Here is a 23,430-nt window from a genome sequence, read left to right as displayed (position 1 = left end):
GAGAGGGATCAGAAGATGCAGCGAACCAGTGGGAACAGGAGTCTGGAATCCTGGCTACTTGTGGGAACTGAGAAAAGGCCCTGAGGACAACCTCTGGCCTCTGCACTTAGAGATGCCCCCGATTCACTGTGCCTGGGGCCAAGGAGGAAGGCTAGGGACCAGACCTGAACCAGCCGGGGCGGCCTGGTCTTGAGGAAAAGGCGGGGCACGCCTGTGACTCCTGCCCCGGGAGCTGGGACTGTGGACCAGGAGGTGCGGCTGGGGGCTTGGCAGCGGCTCAGATCCAGGCTGGCCCAGCCGCCAGGGAGCTGGTCTGGATTAGCCACGTGCACGGAAGCCCTGAGGGACTTGCTAGGCATCAAGGCCAGGGCTGAGAGGCTCCCCTTCCATCTGTTTCCTGCACGGGGCCTGAGCAAGGCTGCATGTGCACAGCGGGCCCTGCGGCTGGGAGCCTGACAGCTCCACCAGACCACCTCTGAAGTCCCTCTGGCTCTAGGACTCCTTCGCCCCGGCTGGACAGTTTGAGGGTTTCGGGTGTTGCTTGGTGGCACCTTCCATCCCAGGCAGAGGTCGCCAGGGTTGGGGAGCGGGGCCCTTTCTTCCCAGAGAAATGGTCTCTCCACTGAAACCCAGATCACTGAAACCTTAGGAGATGGAGGCCAGTTTGGACATTTGTTGAACAACATTCCAAATACAAACCAGATTTGGTTCCTCGTATTTCCTGGAAGAAAGGAATACGCTTATCAAAGTACAAGATGTTCACAAATGTTATTCAGTGAAGGGAACAGAACTTTCCTCTTTTTTAACCCTGAAGGGGAAGAAAATTCAGCAACGGGTCTTGGAGGTGTTCTCGGCGTGCAGGGCCAGCGTGTTTCTCGGCAATCAGACGTTGTAGAGGTGAAACCACTGCTCTGTACCCTCCTGTACCTAAGGGCCGGGTCAGCTGTGGGTGTTTCGGGGGGACCTTCTCCAGGCGCTGTGCCTGTTCCTTAGCTGGACAGTAGAGCTTGTCAAAGAGGACAGAGAGGCCGCCTGTGAGCCCAGAGGTGGGGCCCCCGCTGGGAGGGAAAGGGGATGAAATAAAGGCCTTTGAAGCTGCAGTAGGTGGTCCGAGCAGGTGCACCTACTGAGGACTCCTGGGTGCCTGGGTGGGGGTGGGAGGACTCCTGGGTGCCTGGGTGGGGGTGGGAGGACTCCTGGGTGCCTGGGTGGGGGTGGGAGGACTCCTGGGTGCCTGGGGGTGGGGTGGGAGGACTCCTGGGTGCCTGGTTTTGGGGGAGTAGCTCAGAGAGACTCCAAGGTTCTCTCCACACCCCTTCAGCAGCTCCATCACTGGGCTCTACTGAGGAGACGCCTCCACTTGGGGAAGGCACAGGTCCCATGGGGAGAGCAATGCTTTGTTTTGGCACTGGCCTTCGGGGTGGCCGGGCAGAGAGGGAGAGGGGCCCTCGGCCTGGCACTCAGGTTGGCAAGCCCACCTCCCCCAGGGCAGGCAGACCCACCCCCTGGTTTACAGGAGGCCAGGGGCTGCTTAGGAGGAACCAAGGAGAGAGGTGTTTCCCAGGAGACAGGAGGGAGATAAGGCCCATCCAGGAAGGAGCAGGAAGGGGGTTCGGCTGAAGAGAGGTGGTTGGGTCACACCCTCCATGCAGTGTGTGCCATTTTTTGAGTGAGAAGGATGGGTTGAGAATGGAGAGCCAAGACCTGAGCTCCAGAGAAAGTTGGAGCTAAATGTGGCCGCTTGGCAGATCAATGGGGAAGAGTGGAACACGAGCGGAGTCAGCGCTGGCCTTGTAACCCCGTGTTGTAAACGGCAGACCGGAGCATCCTTTGGACGAGTGCCTTCATCAGCCAGAGGCCGGGCCCGGGGAGACACGGCTAGGATCTGGGCTGGGCCTCGAGCAGCCTTCCCGCTGTGATGGTGGGAGGAGGCTGGGCCACACAAGTGAGAGATGGCAGCTCCAAGGTGGGGCCTGCTTCCTGCCCCAGGAGGTCTGAGGTCTGCCCGTGCCACCTGCTTCCATCCCCATGTGGAGGTTAAGGCCATGTCTGGGGCAGAGGGACATACAGACCATGCCAACTCATGCCTCACACAGGAGGAGACGTGGCTTCTCTGCCTGAACAAAACTGGTCCCTGTGAGGCACCCTCTTCTTTGTGTCGGCCCCAGAAACACCAGATCTCATTGCTGGGGCTCTTTCTACAAGTGTGTGAGTTTCCTGGGAGATTGAAGCCTTGAGAAAGATGCTGAATTTAAAAGGATTGAGATGCATTAGGAACAACCACGTTAAAGACTTCTGCCGCGGTTGCTGGGTTAGTTCAAGGCATCTGTCAGTCACTCTGTTCATCCTGGCATGAACAGAAGCGACTGCACTTTCATCCAACATCCGCATGTGGCAGAGAGTCCAGCAACTTCCATGCTCCTGATGTTGACGCAGGTCACTCAAAAAAAAGTGACCAAAATCCTACAGCAGCTCCAAACATCCCTAAGACCATCCACGTGCCCACAGATAGGGACTTGCTCCCAAAGGGACCTGACTGGGGCGGGGGGCAGAGGGGCAGGGTGGCTTACTTACCCGACAACCACAATGATAAAATCTAGTAAATTCCAGCCGTTGCGGAGGTAAGCGTTGGGGTGAAAGAGGAGTCCATAGGCTATGACTTTTAAAAATGCTTCCACTGTAAAAATGATGAGAAAGAGATACTCCACTCGTTCCTAGGAAACAAAAGCAGATGAAAGACAGTCATTAGCTCGGGGATTTGGAAAGTTCTGACCTGCAGAGATCCCACTGCAGGGAGTGGAGGAGAAGCAGCCCCTCTGTGGTCAGATGTGGGGGACCTGGGGAGGGACCCCTGGCTAAACCACCAGCCTCACAGTCCCTTCCTCAAGGGAGCTCCGGCCCACAGGGCATCAAATGTTAAAATGCAAAAACTAGGTGGGGGAACTGCACATCTTTGAGAAGCATCAGACATAAGCAGTGACCAGTTCCTTGCACCTTCCCAGAAGAGAACTCACAACGGTGCCTGAGCCCCAGTTTTGAGTCACAAACCCCGAAGCACCAGCCGAGCCCTGAGAAGTGGAGGGCAAACCTCCCACAGCCGCAGAAACAGGCGACTGCGAGGCTCCAACCTCCCCGGGGAGAGCACACTCTTTCCCAAGAAAGAAACTCTCTGTCAAAGATGGAGACAGGACGTGGGACCCTGCTTCCAGGACAGAGGTGGCACTTGGCGGGGCGGGGTCCGGGAGGGCTCTGCTGTGGGACGCGGCTCTGTCCCCAGGCCCTCACTCGGCAGGACAGACCTGGCAGCTCACTTAGAGCCAAATGGGGGCTTATCCACTGGCTGTCCCCAGCCCTTCCCCCCCGCACCGTCCCCAGGGCAGCGCCTCACTGGCCCCACTAGACGGGGTGGCTGGCTGCCTTCACATCCTCTGCCCACCTCTGTGGGACCCTCAGCCAGACCCTGCTTCCAGCCAGGCTCTACCCACACTGCGAATAGGGGTGGGAGCGGGAGTCCCAGGAAGGAACACGGCCTGCCACTCAGCCTACTGCTGGTGCTCCGAGGCCAGGGGGTTGGGGTGGGTGAGATGGGTGGCCCTGCAGGGAGGTCTGCGCCCATGCTCCCAATCTGCCCATCCTCCCCAATCCCCTGGACACAGAGCCTCACCGGGCCCAGCTCGGGTGACGACATTTGGGACACAAAGCTACAAAGGGCGGCGTTTTGGCCCCACCCAGACCTGCTGGGTCTCCTGGCTGTGAGCCTGGCAATGCCTTCCAGACAATTTGCAGGTGTTTCTAAAGCACCCTGAAGTTTAAGAAGCAGTGGCCCACAGGTGAGGAAGGTCCAGATCGGGCGGTGACCGTGGGGAGGGGATGGAGGCAGGCTGGTCCTGAACTCCTACCATCATGGAGCTGGTCTGGGATGTGGCTACTGGGGGCTGTGACCCAGGAACAAATCAGTGTGTGGGACTGCTGCGGTTTAGGAAGTGGGTGATGTTGGCTTAAAACATATTTCAGGGCAGTGATGAAGGGAAAGCACGTTACGTAAGGGCACAACACACCTGCGGATGCCTGAGGAAGGTGAGCTGTTGACGGCTACTCAGCCCCATCCCCATAATGGTCCAGAGCTCTCACGTTTAGCCCCAAGGGACAGGGCCACCTCCCTCACACCCCAGAAACCTCTGCAGGACTCACAAAGTTGGAGCAGGGATGAGAAGGGAAACAAATGCAGGCTGGTACCCACTTGGGTCAGGTGCTGTCATGTATGTACCTGTGTCCCAGGTGCCTCCACCCCTGTCCAGTCACGCATCACAGCTGTGGCACAACGAGCTGAATCACTGGGAAGTGATGCTGGAGCCCCTCTGAGCTGTCTACATGGCAAGCTTGCTGGGACAGGGAGCACCCAAGCTCGGATCCTCTCCTCCCCTGGCAGGGAGGATGGCCACCCCCAGGGCCTGAGGGCCTCTGCACTGGGAAGCTGGCGCCACCGCCCCTGGCTGCCTGGCCCCGCACTCTGCTCATTCCCTCACCTACAAAGCTGCCTCCCCTGCCTGATCTGAGGCAAAGAGGAGGCCGTGGGGGAGAGGGTCCCGGTCCCTCCACTCAGGGCAGATCTATACTCCTCCCATGGGGTGGGGGACTTGGGGACCTGTGACTTCTCCTGTTGACCTTTGACCCTTGTAGCCTTCCTTAATCCATACAATATGACATAACAGGTGGAGACTCAGGGGGACCCACCAACATGGCAGTAAGCCCTTCTCTCGCTGTCACACGTGTACATGCTGGGTGGAGATGGAAGAAACTAACCTCGAGGAGCTCTTGGACGATGGGGACAAGTGGATAGAGGTCAGCACAATGGGTGTGCCGTGTCCCAGAGGGAAGCACAATTTGCCATGGGTGGATGTCCCAGAGGCATGAAACCTTAAAGGATGAAGAGCTGCCAGGTGACTGTGGGGGCAGAGAAGCCTGGGGGGTGGGTGGGCGGGTGGATTGGAGAGGTGGCAGGAGCAAGGTGACTGGGACTTTGGGGCCAGGCCTGGACACTCGGCTTCTGTTCTGAGGAGACAGCAGCCCTGGATGGGATGTGTGTGGCCCTCTGGCACTGTCACGATGGGGTGCTGCGGGTGGGGAGGTGACAGGGGGTAGAGGGCTGGGGTGACACACGCAGAGGTCATGGAGGGGGAGCTGAGAACGAGGTGGGGGGGACTGGAGAGATAGAAAGGGTGTAGTTTGTTTTCTGGCTGCCTGTGAGGTTGGGGGAGAGGCAGTGAAAGAGGGCGCTGCCACTCCCTGGGGTTCCTCATAGGTGACACAGGTGTGAAGCCTCCCACTGCAGTGGGCACTTGAGGAGGAGGAAGGGGGTGTCCACTCTGGACATGCTGATGTTAAGGCACCTGCGGGATGTCAGGGTAGTGCTGCTGCTGGTGGACATGGAGGGGGCGTCGGGGCAGACTGGGCTTACAGGGGTGGCTGGAGAGCTTGGGGACCAGAGGAGAGCTGAGGCTGGGGTCCAAGTCCCCAGGGGATGCACGTCCACATTATGGAAATTGTCTCAGGCAGAAGTGACAGGATCCTGCTCCAAGCCACGGGGTCTAGAGGTAAAAGGAACTTAGCGGTTATCTAAGTAGCCCCGCTGCTCGAAAGACTAGAACACTGATCAGGCACCCAGGTCAGCTGTCCAAGGTCCAGTCACGTCATTGCCTCCCCGGGGGCCAGGAACTCCCTCACTGGTCCCGCTTAGCCCCTAAGATGCCTCAGGCTACCCCGTTTAAGGCCTGAGACAGACCTTGAAGGGAGCCAGGAAGAGAGGTCTGCACAAGAACCCAGGCAAGGGGCAGGAGCCTGTGGTCACAAAGTCTGGACGCTGTCTCCAGTGGTTGAGTGCGTGAGTGTGTGAGTGTGTAAGCGTGTATGGCCCTGCTCTTGTGGAAAGCACTGTATTCACTCTACGTCAGAGGTATGCGTGTCCTTACGGAATTAATTCCAACCCCCTCTTCAAAACCCCAAAACAAGCCAAAAAAACCATAAACAAATGAAACAGCTTGGTCATCCTTTCTAAATACTTGTGTGTTGCCATAGAAACATTCGGGGGTGGGGAGCAATGTGGCTGTGGAAGGCGTCCCCCAGCCTCGCTGGTGCCTGGTGCCTCTGGCTGCGTGAGTTCTGTCCCTGTGGCCTCCTTGGACCTGCCTGAGTCCTGGGGGTCGCAAGCCCAAGGACGCGCCCAAGGGCAGCTTAGGACCTCCTGTATCTGTGCTCTTGGGAACTGGGCAACCCTGGAGGCCAGCTTGGGACAGGCGGATCCCGGCCCCGCTCTGTGTCCTGAGATCCGAAAGGCTGGGGAGGCAGGGGGATGAAGCTCAGAGAACCTCAGGGATGTGCCCCCATGGGAGTGGGGGAGGGGCGCCCAGAGCAGGGTGGGGACCTTGCCCCTCAGACGCTCCATCTCTCCCCTCACACCACGCTCTCCTCCTGCCCGACAGATTCCCCCAGGGCATCCTTTCCTCGTCTGTCTTTCCTCTCTCCCTGCTCACTTCTTAGGGCTGCCACTGGCAGCTGGGCCCATGGGCACACCCATGTCTGACACTCAGAAAATTCCCCCAGAGAGCCCCTGGGCTCCCAGGAGCATCTGTGGCTGGTCAGGTGCTGGTGGGCACAGGCCACCTGAGGTTACCACTCTCTTTCCACGCCCACGTGCCTTGCCTTTCAACCGCCTTATTAGCTTCTACACAGCAGACACAATTGTCTTTTGATGGCAATAACCTTGCCTCTGACAGCAGTCGGCTCTGTGTCTGGGAGAGCCGTTTACCTTCCCCTGATCCTCATTTGGAGAAGAACTAAAATTCAGCATCAAATAAAAAATATGGTGCCATCGAGAGCCCTCAGCTCCCCAGGGCTGCTTAGGGAGTGGATTCAGGTGTGTGTGTGTGGGGGTGCTGACAAGGTAGGGCTTCCCCCCACACACACACCCCCCAACCTTGACCAAGAGCAGTGACCTTTAACCACATACTCAGTTGTCCACGAGTCCCACACAGGTGACTGGAGCCTGGGGAGTCCACACTGTGGAGTGTGACAGAGCACACAGGCAAGGCACGGCCCTCTATCCCTGGCCCATCTGGGTGACTTGCTGGCTTTAGATTCTGGGTTCTGCCTGAGATTTTACTTGCAAAGAGGAATGATTGCTTTTTTTTTTCTTGGAACTTGGAACACCGCTTCTGAAGTGGTACATGCCTTCCAAAGTCTCTGCAAAGTTGCGTGTCAAGCCTGTGACTGGTCCGCGTGCAGTTCTGCCCACGGCAGTCAGACTTCCAGACATGGAAGGAACAGGGAGTCCCTGTCCTCACTGTCCTGAGGGTCACTATGAACACAGACAGAACTTCTGGTGAAGAATCCTTCATTAACGAGGTTATTAACGCCTGTGCTTCCTGTGAGGGAAGTGGTGGCAGGCGAGAGCTCCCAGGGCCAGGCTGTCACGTGGGCACGCTTCTGCACACGCATACATGCACACACATGTCCGTGCTGAACGCCGTGCAGTGGATACCTGCTCTGTGGCAGGCCAGGTGTGGATTCATACTCAGAGCCTCGGGCACCCGAGAAGTTCACCAAGCTGCCAAGCCTGCGCCCAACACAAGGAAGCCCCATCGTCTGGCTCCATCTCAGCCCAAGGTGCGACGATGGTGGCACCATGGGCGTTGGATGGATTCACGGCTTGGGGTCGTTCAACCTGAGCTCTCAGCACAGCCTCCCGCCTGCCCTCCGGGAAGGAAGATGGGAAAGCTGGGACCCCCGACTTTCTGCTCCCCTGCTCTGCATCCATTCAGGGGGTCACAGACACCTCCAGAGGGCCCTCGTAGCACACAGATGGGCCTGCAGAATGTAGGGGGCTGCAGGGACCCTCAGAGGGACACAGAGGAGGAGGGGGCTTGTCCCAGCCCAAATAAGGAGCCCTGGGGTCACCGATGGCTGCAGATGGATGGAACCGCTGGGTTACTGTGTCCATTGGGGCCACCAGACAGTAACGGGCCACCTATGTGCCGTGGCTGCAAGGGTGTCAGGAGGGGTCCCCAAGTCCTCCTCCCTCTCAGGGTCTTTACTGGTGCCCGAAGTCCAGCAATCAAGGAGCCTACCTTCCACCAGGAAAGTGTGGTGTGTGCAGGCGCAGAGGAATAGCTGTGTGAGCAGCCAGCCCTAAGAGGACAGGGAGGGTGTGTGCGACTCCACTTGCACAAAACACCCAGAACGGGAAAATTCACGGAGACTGTGGATCAGAGGTTCCCAGGGCTGGGGAGGGAGGGGAACGAAAGGCTATGGGGATAGACAGCAGGGATAGAGTGTAATTAATGCCCCTAAAGTGTACACTTGAAAATGGTTAGAGTGGCAGATTTATTTTGCCACAAAGAAGAAAAAGACAGCATTCCCTTTGGAAGCGAAGATTTTCTAGCTTTCACGGGTTTTTCCTAAAATGCCTGAGGTCACGTGTAAACCTGTCTCAGCTGCCTGTCCCCGGTAGCTGGTCAGAAGGTCAACAGCATGTTGGAGTTCAAAGGCAGCTGCACCCCACAGCAGGCTCTCCCTGGGCCGACCTCCCCCGCGGCCCATGGGGCTGCCATCCGTCTGTGGGCAGTGCGGGTGGTCAGAGTGTGGCCAGTCCCTTCTCTCCCAGGCCATCACTCTGGCTCCGGGATGTTAGCTTTGCTCTGGGTAATGGAGCAGGGAGGTGACAGGTATTACCAATCAGGCTCTGGGGGACATGTGCTTAGTGACCTGTGGCTAGTGTGTCATTTCCCAAACAGAGGGAGGGTGAAGCAGGAGCCTAAAGGCTCTCTCCTAAATGCCGCCTTCTTGCAGGGAGTCAGACCAACAGCCGGCCCACGGAGCAGACCCTATCTTTTCTACCCTCGCTGCTGCTCAGCACACCCCCGCCTGGCGCTGGCTGGGTATAAGGCAGCTTCCTGACCGGTCTTGTTGGCATCCAGGCTGTTTCATTGCCTAAGGATCTCGCACAGCCCCTGGGCCTGGAATGGGGGTCTCGCCTCCCTTGCCCGGATCCCAGGCCTGTCCCAGGGGACCCCAATGGTCCCTCTGGCCTCATCCCCGGCCAGCAGCCTACACTCCAGCCACACCTGAAGACCCACCACACCCAACCTGACCCTGCCCTTCTCCACCTGCAAACCCTCCTCATGCTCCCCACCCGCCGCTGGGCCCCTGCAGACAGGTTATAGCACCCATTACAACGTGTGTGTTTTCTGCATGCTTCTCCCTTGAGGACTAAGGCATGCAGGACGGAAGCCAGCATCTGTGACTCCTGAGTTAGGAGGTGTCTTTGAATGAGGGGCAAAGTGATGGAGGAAGAGGGCTTTGGGGTCAAGTGGCTTCCCTGGGACTAGACACATAATCTTGCTCACCAGGGAAGTGGGAACATTGCACCAGCTCCGGCGATTTGGGAAAGTAGCAGTCACAGTCAACACTCGGACGGCAGCCTCGGGCTCAGCAACAGGCATAGCGGGCATGCACGCGTCAGTGGGGTGGACACATGCTCCAGGTGGCTTTGTAGGTCCCTAGAGGTCCTGCCTGGGCCGCTCCCCGCACGCACCCGCAGCGAAGCCCTGCTGCATCTCCTGCCCAGGCAGCATGACTCACTTTTAAGCCTCTTGACTTCTACAAAAACTAGAGCCTGAGGCTTCCCACCTGCTTTCTATTATTGAAGCAACAAAACCAAACCAGAAACTTCCCTGTGCGTTCGCTGGTCCCATGACCCTCCCTCCCCAGCCCCAGCCCCAGCCCCACAGTCACAGTTTCCACTCTGGCCAAAGAGACCCCAGCCCCACACTGCTGGCATTTCCCAAGGGTCTCTTGAAGCGACCCACTTGAGCCATGTGGACGAGGTGACCCACAACAGAAGTGCCCTTCAGGAACAAGGGTGTGGGTTCAGCAGGTTTGCAGATCTGGGGTCTTCTCCTCAGTGAGGGTTCGAGGGGCAGAATTTTATAGTTTACAAGGTGCCTCCCATTTTAAGTTGAGCTCACGACCACTTGGTGAAGCAGGAAGGCAGGTAATTTCTTCCCTGCTTCTTTCACCCCACATCCTTTCCTCCTCCCTTCACTGCCAGGACCACCCCCATCACCAGCTAGTGCTGTCACCCTCACTAGCAACCTCCATGTCCACCGCCATTGTCATCATCACCGCCATCTCCACCACCACGGTCATTATCACCACCATCACCATGTCATCACCATCATCACTGTCATTGTCATTATCACCATCTCCACCACTACTGTCACCCTTACCATCCCTATCACTGTCACCACCACCTCCTCCATCATTCTCATGGTCATCATTGCCACCATCAAGCCACCACCATCATTATAACCATCATCACCGCCGCCATTGTCACCGTCATCACATTACCATTATCACTGTCATCATCACTACCACCACCACCATTGCCACCATCCCCGCCCCCTCTATCACCACTATTGTCCCACCCCCACCATCTCCACCACTGTCACCACCACCACCACTGACTCTGCCTCCTCTTCCACTGCAGCTAGCCGCCAACAACTGAGTCAGAGCCTGTGCATTCGCTCTAATCTTAACAGTGACTGTATGACAGATAAGGAATGTTCTGTTCGTTACACACACGAGAAAGCTGGTGGGAAGGTCTGGGTAACCTCACAAAGACCTGCAGTCAGGGGGCTGTGGAGCGGAGACCCTAATGCTTTCCACCATTGTTTGCAGTGATGGAAGGGTGGACACTTTGACCTGGCACCTCTGCACAGGGACTCGTCGGGGGCCACACTGATGTCTGATTTTTGTTGAAAGCCAGGAGTGTTACACAAGGGTCTGATATGCAGCACCTGCCTGGCCCAGGGCCCCCACTTCTCCTGTGTGTCACATGTGTGTACCTGTGGGAGGGGTTCAGGGACTCGTCTGCACCTCCTTCAAGGTCCCTTGACGACTGTGGTATTTGGTAACAGGAGGTACCTGATTCGTGAGTGGGGAGAAGCCAGGGAAGGAGTGAATGCAGGGGTGGGTGGGTGGATGGGGAGGCAGAGAGGGCTGTGGTCCCCTCCCCACCTCATGCACCCAGACTGGCTCAGGCCCAAGGCTGTCCAGGTCACGAGATGCTCTGGAGACAGGCAGGGCTGCATCCATTCTACGGGCAAGGTGAGGACACGCGCCATGTCCTCCTGGTCCCCTTCCCTGCCTATGTGGCCGCTCATGCAGCCTTGGTCTCTGCGTTATGTGCCCCTCCATGCTCTGGTTCCATCCTGGTGCCAGCAGGCCAGAGGCCACCAAGCCCAGGGGTGCACAGAATGCTCTGGGCAGGGAACCAAGGCTTGCCAGATGTGACGCCTTAGCTGCCCAGATGAGGACAAAGAGGTGGACCGGCCTGGTGAGGGGTGCCCCCAAAGCCACAGAGTGTAAATAATGAGGTAATAATGCTCATTAAAACCCATATGTGGACGTTCCCGTTGTGGCTCACTCAGCAGGTTACAAATTCAACTAGTATCCATGAGGAGGCAGGTTTGATCCCTGTCCTCGCTCAGTCGGTCGGGGATGCAGCATTGCCATAAGCTGTGGTGTAGGTCAAAGGCACGCCTTGGATCCCACATTGCTGTGGCTGTGCTGTAGGCTGGTGGTTGCAGCTCCAATTCAACCCCTAGCCCGGGAACTTCCATATGCCCCAAGTATGACCCTAAAAAGAAAAAAACAAACACCCCCCCGAGTGTGCATCTATACTCTTCCTGGCCCCTAGCGTGCTGGCAGCACCATCAGAACTTCCACCAGGACACGCGTGTGCCGGGCTGCACTGGGAGGACTTGTCGGGGGAATTTCCTGCCTTGTGCCGGGAGCACCTCCTCCTTCTGCTGTCACTTTCGCCCACCTGGGGGTCAGGGCCTGGGTGTCACCCCTGTATCAGGCCCCCGAAGCCACGGCAGATACTGGTGGCAGAACCCGAGTGCTGATGTGCTTTCTAAGCCTCCATCTCTGCATCTGGAAAAAGGTAGCAGGACAAGTTACCTGCAGGGATGTGGTGAACTTGCAGTAAGAATCGTAAACATACATGGGAGGCTGCTGGACTGTCAAAGTGCTGTTACTGTTACACAGACGGGCAGAAAGGAGAACCTGCTCTAAACACGTGAAACAAGGGGAGAGACGCACTTTCAGAGGTCAGGGGCCTCGTCTTCCCAGAGCATCCTGTTGTGTCACCCCTGTGGCGCTGGTCACAGCCTTAGCCCCAGGGCAAGTCCTGCATTCATTTACCTCACCCTCTTGTCTCCTCAGTTACATCGCTGGTCCTTCCTGGGTAGCGCGTGTCTTACATTAAACTCAGCTCTGCCCCCAGCATGGTCACAGGCTTTTCTCTTCTGCTCAGTGATGGATAAGACGTGAAATTCGCACGGGTCAGCCCTCCCAGTGCCTGACCCTAGCCCTGCACGGGGTCCAGGATCCCCCCACCTTCCCAGGGGGACTCACCTCATTGTTCAGTCCCCTAAACACAGGCTTTCTAACCCGAGTCAGAGGCACACCCAAACCAGAGCAGGGAAAACCCTTGTGGCCAAATTCTGACTTGATCCCCAAGCCCCCTGGGACCTCTCGATTCCCCCCAACCACCATGATCTCTGGCTGCCCCCGGGGAACTGGCCTCGGATAATCAGGCTTCCTGTTGTTTCAGCCCCATCAAGGTCTTCAAAGGGGACTACAAAGCTGGGGGCAGCAATGACGCAGATGAAAAGCTTAGCGTTGCAAAGGGCTGGGGTGGGGTAGGGGGAGTTGAGGCCAGCAGGGAAGCGACAAGTGACTCAGGCTGTCAGGGTTAAAATCAAGGTCTTCACTCCCCTGTCCACCCTCTGGCCTCCCAGAGGTTGGGGAGGAGTCAGCCCTGCGTCTTCCTCCCCATGTCACCAGATGATGCCACTGGAGCTTGTCTCCTGTGGTCCTGCAGCCCCCCAGCCGTGTCCCTTTCTTTCCTAGAATCTTGATCATTTTCCTTTCTAATTGCAAAGATAAAAAATTTTATATTAGAAATTTAAGGAAATTTGAAGGTGCAAAAAGGAAAATAAAAAAGAGCACTCTCGCCACCTGGCCAGCATTTTGTCCCTTGTGGTCGTAATACTTCCTCTGCGTGAAGAGTCGTCCTCACACTGCTCAGCTTAGTTCCTAACCACCTTGCTTTTTGTTTAACAACAGGCTGTAAACATCTTCCACGAAGTCTCCAGGGTCACATTCAACAGCCCTGGGGTCCCAGTGGCAAGACAGGAGCCGTGATTTACGCATCTGCCCAGGGAGTCTGAGGGCGGCGTGCACAGAGGGGCTCCTCTGGTTGGCAGGGGGCAGCCCCGTGGAGCTCCTGAGATTCCCGTGGTTCAGACACCACCAAACAGGAGCAGGCACCAGTGTTTGGTGGGGTCTTGGTGATGCCGAGTCAAGCCCCCATTTCATAGGAAAATGAGGGGACAGCTTGCCCAAGTCTCAGGACAAGGTAGAGGCGGCAAACCTGGGACTTCACTTGGCGGGGGCAGGAGAAAAGCCCCAAACCAACGCTGAGGCTTCTGGTGCCAGTGGATGAGGGGTCCTGGAGCCATGGGAAAAAAAAGGAGCGAATGTGTTTCCTGCCCCAGCGTCCCTACTTCCCCCACCTTTCTTTTGTCGCCCCTGCGCCTCCAGCCCACGCGTCTTCTTCCCTGCAGCCCCTGCTCCGTCGCTCTCTCCACCTGAGGGAGGGCAGCACCCATGGGGTCACAGGAGTTCGGCTCACTGCTTATTTCTTGCAAATGGATTGAAAAGTGTGCAGACCCACTGGGAATGGAAAAACAGCCTGGGACACTGACGAAGGCAGCCCACACTGCCCATTGGGTGTGGATGGGGGCTTTCCTGACCTGTGTGGACAGGCGGCGTGAGCCCAGGTTCCCTCGGAAGGGCCCAGGTCCCATGGGAGCCCAAATACAGCCCTCGTTGCCACTGCCTCCTCTGCTGGGGGATCTGAGGCCGGGGAAGGGGGCTTTAGGTTCTGGCTCACACTCTCCTGGGGCCAGATGGGCAGACTGTCGCCCTGAACACGGTCTTCTATTATCCTGTTCTGCTGTGGATGGGACTCCTACGGCAGGCGGGGACAGTGGGTGCTGGGGTCATAGACAGACCCTGGGGTCCAGAGTCCCGGCTGTGCCGTTTACCTTTTGGTTACCACCGCCATCACCACCTGCACCAGCTTCTACCATCCTGCATATTCTAAACCCCGGCTGTGCTCCCAAGCACTTGCACTACTTCCTTCCATCTTCACATCAGGATACAGGAGTGCCACCTCTCCTCTCAGGTGAGGACGTTGAGACACTGAAGGAGCATCCACTTGCCCAGATGGTGTGGACCCTAAGAGCCAAGGCAAGGCTTGAACTCAGGCTGCTGGGCCCAGTGTGCTGGTCCTCACTCTCCCTTAGCTTCAATTTTTAAAAAATTGCTTCAATTTTTTAAAAATTCAATTTTTTTCAGCTGCACCCACGGTGTGCGGAAGTCCCCGAGCTGAGGATCAAACCCACGCCACAGCAGTGACAACACAAAGTCCTTAACCACTAGGCCACCAGGAAACTCCTGGCTTTAATTTTTTCACCCATCAAATGAGAAGAATGAAAACAGTCTGTGTCATGTGCTCGTGCTCATGTCTGCATGTAAAGTGTTGTGGAAATACCAGTGGGCATCACCCCAAAGTGTAGCTTCCCCTTGGGAAATCACTGCAGGACCACACAATCTTGGGGAAGAAGGGAGTTCAGGTGTCCCACTCGACACAAAATTAGGCTCAGAAACTGACCTGTGAGTGACCTGCTTCAGCGTTTGATGGAAGTGACCCCCCCTCCCCCAAGATGACGCAGGACACCAGGGCAGCGCGGGGTATAGGCTCCCATCTCCTGAATCCTGTCCAGTGTTCAAGCTGTGCCCCTCACATGCCCCACTGGCAGAGGCTGCTCAGCTGTCACTGTGACTTCTCTGGTTGACCCACACCGTGACCTCAGAATCCTCCTCCAACCAATGCTTCCGGCCACAGTGGATCCATCAGTGCTGACTCACAACTTGACTCCCTGCAAGATGCACGGGGTGACCATACAGTCTGTCACTCAAAAAGGGGGGGTTTGAGCGAGAAGGAGGGCACTGGTAAGAATCATGTTGGGACACAGGTGCAAAGTGGGAACATCTCAGGCAAACTAGAGACCAGAGCACCCTAATCACACCTCATGGGGTTCCCGAAGCACCTGCCATGCCCCTGCTCCTTGTAGGTAAAGCGACCTGAGGAAGGCTTGGGGGTATCTTCCTACAGGATGTGGGGGCTTGGGGGGAGAAGAGAGAGTCCAGGTGAGGAAGGACGAGGCTCGCCTTGGCATCGCAGACTTGTTTCAGAGGTGACACCACCACGGGGTTATTCCTGATCCCCTCCTCCCGTGGTACCAGCTCCTCACTTTACTGTGGAAAGCTCGCCATTCCCTGCCCCTGTCCCCTCCTGCCTCCCCCTCAGAGTGAATCATCGCTTCCATGGTAGTTTAATCAGCCAGTTACGAATGTGTTGGGCATCTTTCGGAGGAAGAATCACCTTGTTTACTCGTTGGTAATTACACGGGCTCCATTTGATCTGGCAAGATTTATGGGCATTTTCTGTATCTAGATGGCAAAATTGAAAAATAAGTCTAATTATTGATGAATTTCCCCACGTAGAGAAAGAGAGAAAGGTATTTCACTCACTGCCAAGTTTACTCTGTCTTCTTACAGTCAGAACAAGGGGTGGAGAATTACATGACACGGGGACTGTGGAAGCCGGCGAGGAGAGAGGGAGAGGGCCAGGGGCCTCCGTAGGGGGGAAACCTCTAACAACAGGGAGCTCAGCTGGTGGGCTGGGCCGTGTGCACCTGATAGTTCCTCTTGGATGACCCTGAGTTAGTGAACCCCACCTGTCCCTCAAAAACCCTCCACAGCTAAGCGGCTTAAGAGAGGGTAGGAAACTCTAGGTGTGGGAGGTCCTGGCCAGGGGGGGCCCCTACATTGCTTTGGGACATTAACCAAGTCAGTCGTGACATTTTCTCATTCATGAAGCAAAGTTTTCAAGTTCTCAAATTATCGGGTTAATTGAGCAGATCATCCCATAAAAATGTTTGCAAAGCTAGTTAACTGAAAAAATTACCTTCCCAACATGTTTTATAAGGTCCCTGAAAGGTGTTTTTGCTCAGCTTTACATGTTCTAACCTATGGGTTGGGAGGATGAGAAAAATAATCAGGGTATTTTATTTAAAGGCAAATAAAAGTGTATTCTTGGGACGTCAACTCTGTTAGTCACCAGATCCCTTTTTGGCTATTGTGCCATTTTTAATCTGATTCAGGATCTGGCTGAAATGAGAGTGTTCCCTACCCTTCGGGGAGCGGAGTGGACAAAGGTCTTGGTGCACACACCTCACCCCAGAAGTGCAGGTGTGCACAGAGCCGCCGCCCGAACACCCTTTAATCCTCACAACGACGGCTGCAAACGACTGCTGCTGTTTTCTGCAGGTGAGGAGGGCTGGGCTCTCTGGAGCCAGGCTGGGAGCCTCAGGCTGACTCCCAGGGAAGGCCTGACTCTGCCCAGCGCCCCTGGCAGAGGCTGGATGGGGAGAAGACAGGGTCAACATGCTCGACCTCATGCCTTTATGTCTCAAAGTTCTCAGGGACATTCCAGAAACCCGCTAAAACCTGTGGGCAAGTGAAGGGACACACTTAAGGGCTTGGGTCCCAGAAGTAACCCTCTCCTCTCACCCCTGGCCCAACCCACACCACTTCAGGGCTGAGACCCTGAAACCACGGGTCTCCACTTGCAGGACAATAGGAAAGGATAGGGTGGCACAGGGACTGTGTGGCAGAGGGATGTGAGAGACGTGGTAGGATGGGGCCAGATCCAGCCAGAAGCAGCCATCAAAGCCCAGACCCAGCAGCTGCGAGCTGCACCATGAGTGGTTCTGAGACACTCTAGTCTTTAGAACGGTGGCAGAAGCAACCATCAGAGCTGAGCTGACACACGACCGTACCAAGAAATTAATACTTCCATCTCAGGGGGCTTCATTTGGTAGGTGCTATAAATTCATACTGACACTTAGGCAGCAAAGGGCTCCAGAGGGTGCAGGAGAGCATGGCATGGGGGGAGCGTGGGGAGTCATCCTCAGCTTATCAGATTGCATCGATTCATTCATTCACTCACTCCTTCATTCACTCCCTCACTCATTTGTTCATTTACTCGGTCATTCATTCACTCATTCTCCGGAAGAGCACTGGGCAGGTGCAAAAGCTGACAGATGCTGGGAATGGCTCTTTCTCCTAGTCTCTTAGGTTGCATGATAAATTTCACCTACATTTAAATTTGGTAGATTTGGGCAAAAATGCATGTTTCTGTCTTCCCCCAGCGCTGCCTCATCTTATCCACACTGCCATGTAGGAAAATGTGCTGGGTCACGGGTGATGTTATAGACACCTAGGTTTGGATACTGCCTTTCCCTCAACACGGTCCCTCCTTCTGGCTTCAACGGTTTGAAAACGCAGTAAATGCATTCGATAGGCATCTATTAGATAGCTACTTATTTACATATTGGTCAAAATACTTATTTATTCCCTGGTTCAAGAGATTGAGATGGTTTATGAAGCACTCTCCGTGGGCTGGAGAGGACGGGATGAGGCTGACGTGCTCAGTGGGAGAGATGGGACCCTAAGCTGGTGGCAAAGCATGCTTGACACCCTGGCCCAGTGGTTCTGGATGCTGCCTGTCTCCCTGCTCCACCCCGTCCCCCACATATGCCCCACAACTTGCAAGATGCAGGGAGGGCTCAAAAGACACCAAATGGGGTGGCTCGTCACCAATTTATGCCTGACACTGAGCTTCTAGAGTGCCCTCTTATGGGTACTGCACCCTGGAGATCTGCTGTAGGAGGGGTTCCATCATGCAGCCCTGGCAAGCTCATCCCGGGGGCTCCCAGGGGCTCCTTCCAGGGCAATCTCTCCAACGGTGCCCAAGAACTGGGCAGCAGAGCCTGGTCACCATAGACCTTCCAGTTTCCCAACCGTGCCTCTTCCATGAAAGAATATAGACATCCCTGGGCACCATAGAAACAGGGCTGGCTTCCTGGCTCCTCCTGAGCTGCATGTAAAGGCACAGGGCAGGGATGACTGGAAGGTATCTCCGTGGTGCTGGGTGGAAGCTAGGTTAGCCCAGCCCCTCTGCTGCTGGGGTGTTGCAATTGTATTCTTGCGAGTGCCTCTCAGCAAGCTCTGCAGGTGGGGGGTGGCCAGGCCACCTGGTGGCTGGTGTCTGGAGCAGTGGGAAGGCCACGGCCAGAGGCTCCAGCAATCTCAGGGCCGGGCAGGGCTGGACAGGGGCAGGACAGGCTCTGGTGTTGCTTCTCAGGGTAGGGACAGTTCTGAACACACTGCCGGCCAAGCTGCTGTATCCAGAAGGATCAGGGTTTCTGAAGCTGTCTTCTGTGCTTTCTAAGTAGGGGGATGAGGCCTCCCCCCATCACCCAGCCAGGGTGGTCCCAGGGCAGACCTAGTGGGGAGCCTAAACTACCATGCCCCAAAGAGGAGGCCCTGCCCTGCTGACCTTCAACAGGGACTGCATGCAGAAGCTGGACTTCCGTCTGGAAGAAATGAGGCAGCACTCCTCTTGTCTGCTGGGCTGGTATCAAAGAAAACCAGCAATGACACGAGCTGTTAATTAACAACCGGAACATCCAGTTTTCAATCAAAATCACTCATCACACCAAGAACCAGAAAAATGTCAACTTGAATGAGAAAAGACAATCAACAGACACTACCACAGAGATGGCCCAGATGTTAGAATTATCTGGCAAGGATTTTAAAGCAGCTATCATAAAATGCTTCAACAGGCAATTCCAAGCATGCTTGAGACAATGAAATAATGAAAAAAAAAAAAATAGAAAAGTCTCAGGAAAGAAATAGGAAATTTTAGACTTGAAAACTCTAACAAAGAAAATTTAAAAACTCAATGGATGGCTCAATAGCAGAATGGAAACAAGAGAGGAAAGAGGCAGTGAATCTGAAGACAGAACATCAGAAATTATGTAGTGTGAAAAACAGGTAAAATTATGCAGTCTTTAAAAAGTAAGCAGGAGTTCCTGTCGTGGCTCAGTGGTTAATGAATCCAAATAGGAACCATGAGGTTGCAGGTTCGATCCCTGGCCTTGCTCAGTGAGTTAAGGATCCAGTGCTGCCGTGAGCTGTGGTGTAGGTTGCAGACGCGGCTCGGATCCCGCATTGCTGTGGCTCTGGTGTAGGCCGGCGGCTACAACTCCGATTAGACCCCTAGCCTAGGAACCTCCATGTGGTGCGGGAGCGGCCCTAGAAAAGGCAAAAAAATAAACAAACAACAACAACAACAAAAAAAAGTGAAAACACAAGAGATGTAATATTCATGTCATCAGAGTTCCAGGAGGAGAAGAGAAAGGGTGGGGCTGGAAAAGCATTCAAGGGAATAATGACTGAAAGTACCCCAAATTTGGAAAAAGATATAATCTACAGATTTAAGAAGCTGAGTGAATCCCAAACAGGAAAATCCACATTGATGCACATCACAGTCAAATCCTGGAAAACTAAAGCCAAAGAAAAAGTCTTGGAAACAGAGAGAAATGAATGACACTCCATGCATGGATGGGGGGGTGGGTGGACAATTCCAATGACAGTGGGTTTCTAATTAGAGACCATTAGTATCAGAAAGTGGAATAACATTCTTCAAGTGCTAAATGAAAAGAACTATCAACCCAAATTCTATATCCAGCAGGAATATCCTTTGTGAATGAAGGGGAAACAAATGCATTTGCACTGATGAAGAAAAACTAAGAGATTTTGTTGCCAGCAGATCTTCCTTTACAATAGCTAAAGAAAGGTCTCTAAATAGAAGGGAAATGAATTTTTTTTTTAAAAGAAAGGAGACCTACATCATCAGGAAGAAAGAACAGAAAGAGCAAAAACATGGGTAAATACTCATTCTCTTGAGTTTTCCACATTACATTTGATGGTTAAAACAATGATTATGACACTAATGTGTTTCTCCTGTATGTAGAGGGAATAGCTAAGGCAATTAGATTATAAAGAGTGGGGATATGCAATTTGAGGATCTGGCATTGTCACCACAGTGACTAGGTTCGATCCCTGGCCTGGGAACTTCCACATGCCATGGGCACAGCCAAAATTTAAAAAATAAAAAGGGAGGGTAAAGGGAGATAAAGTACCTACACCTCGCTTGAACTGGTAAATGTAATACCAGTAGGCTGATAAACTATGAGTATACAATGTAATACTGAGAGCAAGACTAAAAGAGCTATATAAAGAGATACAGTCGGAAACACCAGAAGGAAATAAACACAGAGCTCTAAAACGTTCAAGTGATCCACAGGAGGGTGAAAAGTCACTGACACAACATCCTTAAAATGACAAAAAGACAGAGATGGAGAATAATTAGTGCTCACCGGGGGTGGGGACAGTGGACAGAAGAGAGGTGTGAGATGAAGGGGCAGTGGAACAGAAATCTTCGTGATGACAGGAGAGTCCTGTGTCATGATTGTGGAGGCTACACAGATCCACACGAGTGAATGGTGTTTACACTTGCACCAAGGTCAGGTCCTGGTTTGATGCTGTACCATAGTTAAGTTGGATGTAACCAATGGGCATGGTGACCTCTGTCATACCTTTGAAAGCTCCTAAGAATCTACAAACATTACCATGAAAAGATCTTGAAATCATAAGGGACTTGGCTCAGTAGGACTACCCATGTCCAGCCACCCGCTGTCCTGTTGTCCATCAGCTAGCTCCTCCCCAAGGAGTCCAGACCGGGTGGCCACTGTGCCAGGCCCCTGACAAGCTAGGCTCCCAGGGCACTGATGTGTGTTGTGTGCCAAGCACAGTGCCTGGCAACCCAGAGGCAACTAGGAACACACGTGGCACGGATCCCTCCCCCAGATCCCAGGGCTTCACGCTTCCAGGACTTCCTCAGTCTTTCACGCTCACTTGGCTCTTCACAAAGAACCATCACCAACACCCAGCCACAAATGTGTGCTCTTTCACTGGGAACACAGTGCTTGGCTGCGCTTGGCTTCTTCCTGTAACGAGCAACCCCCAGAAGCTGACAGGCTGCCTGGTTTATCTTAATGTGGTTCGTTTACCTAATCTTCTGGAACCAGGGTCCCTCCTTCATCAGGTAGGCATGTGGCTCTTCCTGCCAGCCACGTGGGAAGAGGCCACACACCGCAGGCCGGAGCCCTGACTGGGATGGAGTTGAAGCTTCCGATTCAGCATCTCATTGTCAGGGCCACACAGGGGTGAATGTCCCTGATTTAATCTTGCCTCATAAATATGAACTCTACACACAGGGCACACGCTGCACATGAACGGCCTGGGAAGTGGACCCTTTGTGACTGGGCCAAGCATCCGTCACCTTGGGAAGAGGGGTGCTTAGGATGCAACATGGCAGGGGAGGGCAGGGAAATGGGCTGCACCCAGAAAGGGCTTTTGTTTCGCCCTGTGACCCATGGACATCTGGTTGACATGGTGAAGAGGTACAGGGTGCATTCCTGACAGGGCTGGGTACCCGACAGCTATGCAGGCTCAGGAAGATGCTGAGTCCCTGATGTGGTTTAGTTACTGTCCTTGTCGGAGGCCCAGGAGCAGGGTCAGCCTTTCCAAGTGAGGCCTGGGACAATAACATTCAGAGGGAGGCGGGTGGTGTGCTCACAGTCAGCTGGAAGTGACTGGCCCAGGAGACACTATGTCCCTCGCCTTGCCTGGACCAAGCCTACAGGGGTGGGGGTGCCCCCATAACCAGCAAGGAAGTTCTGACAAGAGGACTTATGAAGAATTAAGTGTTTCTGAGAAAGCACCCCCTGACTCCCAACCTTCAGTGGGTAAGACATCTCAGGTTCCCTGCATCCCTGGGTGACATGGGGACATCTACCTGGGACCTGTCTGGCAGGGGAGGGGGTGGGCTGAAGAGATGGGGCCTCAGACTGCTCCGAGTCACCTCTCAGCTGGTATTTACTGTACTTGTCCTAATCATACAGTGTCAGCGTGTCTATAAATTATCTTGTCTCTCAGCAGCTGCCAGGAGTGATGAAAGCTGTCACTTAATCAAAAAATTTTAAATTAATTAAAGGGGGGAAAAAAGGGAAGCGAAGGAAAGCAGCCTTGAAACGGTGGTTCCAGACCTTGCTGAGTTGTCTTTGAAGGAACACCGGCGCAGGAGCTGCGGTTCCATCGCCAAGTTCCCCCCCAACCCCGGACCCTCAAGAACACCTCTATCCGCAGCCCACCCCACCTCCACAGAGAGTAAACGGCAACCCACCCAGTTGGTCCTTAACACCAGACAGACCTTTGGCCTGCAGTTGTATGTGCTTCAACTTGATTCCTGGGGGTGGAGGGGTAGGGGGTGCGTGGAGGGAGATGCGGGTCAGAAAGGAGTTAAGGGTATGAGAATCAGACTGACCTTCAGAAAATTTTGGGATGATAGACCTGTCCTGCATCACAGGACAGGCCAACATCTGTCCCTGTGTGTCCCTGCTGTCGTCTAGACACCCAAATCCCTGCCCCTGCCCCGAAAAGGCCATTCTCATCCCCCAGCTCCATGACCCTCAGGATCAGCCTGTCCCTTTCAGCTCTCACTCCCATTATTTTTTTATTTTTATTTATCTTTTTGGCACCACACCCATGGCACGTGGAGGTTCCCAGGTTAGGGGTCGAATTGGAGCTGTAGACGCCGACCTACGCCACAGCCACAGCAGTGCCAGATCCGTGCATGTCTGCAAACTACACTAGAGCTCGCAGCAATGCCAGATCTTTGACCAGCTGAGCAAGGCTAGGGATCGAACCTGCAACCTCATGGTTCCTAGTTGGATTCATTTCTGCTGCACCACGATGGGAACTCCCAGCTCTCTCTCCTTTTAGAAAACAAAACAAACTGGCTCCCTACAGGGGGTCAAATGGGCAGGAAAAAAATCTAAAAAACTTATTCTTCATTAGGTATTACAATTATTTAATTATAACTGACAATGGCTTAACCCCTAACTCTAAATAAATCCGGAAGGGAGAAAAGTTCTGGTGCTGCTGGTGGTGCTGCAGAACTTCCCTGCTATTCCCAAGACCAGGCGCTGGAGGCTCCCACTGCCACTGGGACCCCTAGGCTGGCTGGTGATGCAAGTTTTTGCCAGCATGTGGCTGGTCACCCACAGCTCACGCTCTCAGTGAGGCTGATCTCATGTGTGAAATCATCAGAGCCAGTATTAATATCCCTGTTTCCCAGATGGGACCACTGAAACTCAGAGAGGTTAAATGCCTTGCTGAAGGTCACACAGCAGTGCGTGGCAGAGTGAGGCCTGGGAAACCATCAGTCTAAATGCCACCTCCCACCTTCCCCTCCAGTTGGCT

At 54.5% G+C, this 23,430-nt stretch overlaps 1 protein-coding gene across 50 annotated transcripts in view; it reads right to left on the bottom strand.

Annotated features, from left to right (window-relative positions):
* Positions 1-23,430, bottom strand: part of CACNA1C (calcium voltage-gated channel subunit alpha1 C) — a 438,324-nt gene that overhangs the window by 175,761 nt on the left and 239,133 nt on the right. For all 50 annotated transcript variants that reach the window (XM_084957093.1, XM_084957107.1, XM_084957092.1 and 47 more), the window contains exon 4: positions 2,575-2,714. In XM_084957093.1, the coding sequence (XP_084813219.1) occupies positions 2,575-2,714 (140 nt within the window). The remainder of the gene's footprint in view (positions 1-2,574; positions 2,715-23,430) is intronic.

Source organism: Sus scrofa, chromosome 5 (assembly GCF_054392235.1).
Source record: "Sus scrofa isolate SSC_HxYL_T2T_F1_AM1 chromosome 5, Sscrofa_HxYL_maternal_Yorkshire_Landrace_v2.0, whole genome shotgun sequence".
NCBI classification, from domain to species: Eukaryota; Metazoa; Chordata; class Mammalia; order Artiodactyla; family Suidae; genus Sus; species Sus scrofa.
The sequence above is the reverse complement of the archived record's forward strand: the minus strand, read 5'-3'. Positions and strand labels throughout refer to the sequence as shown.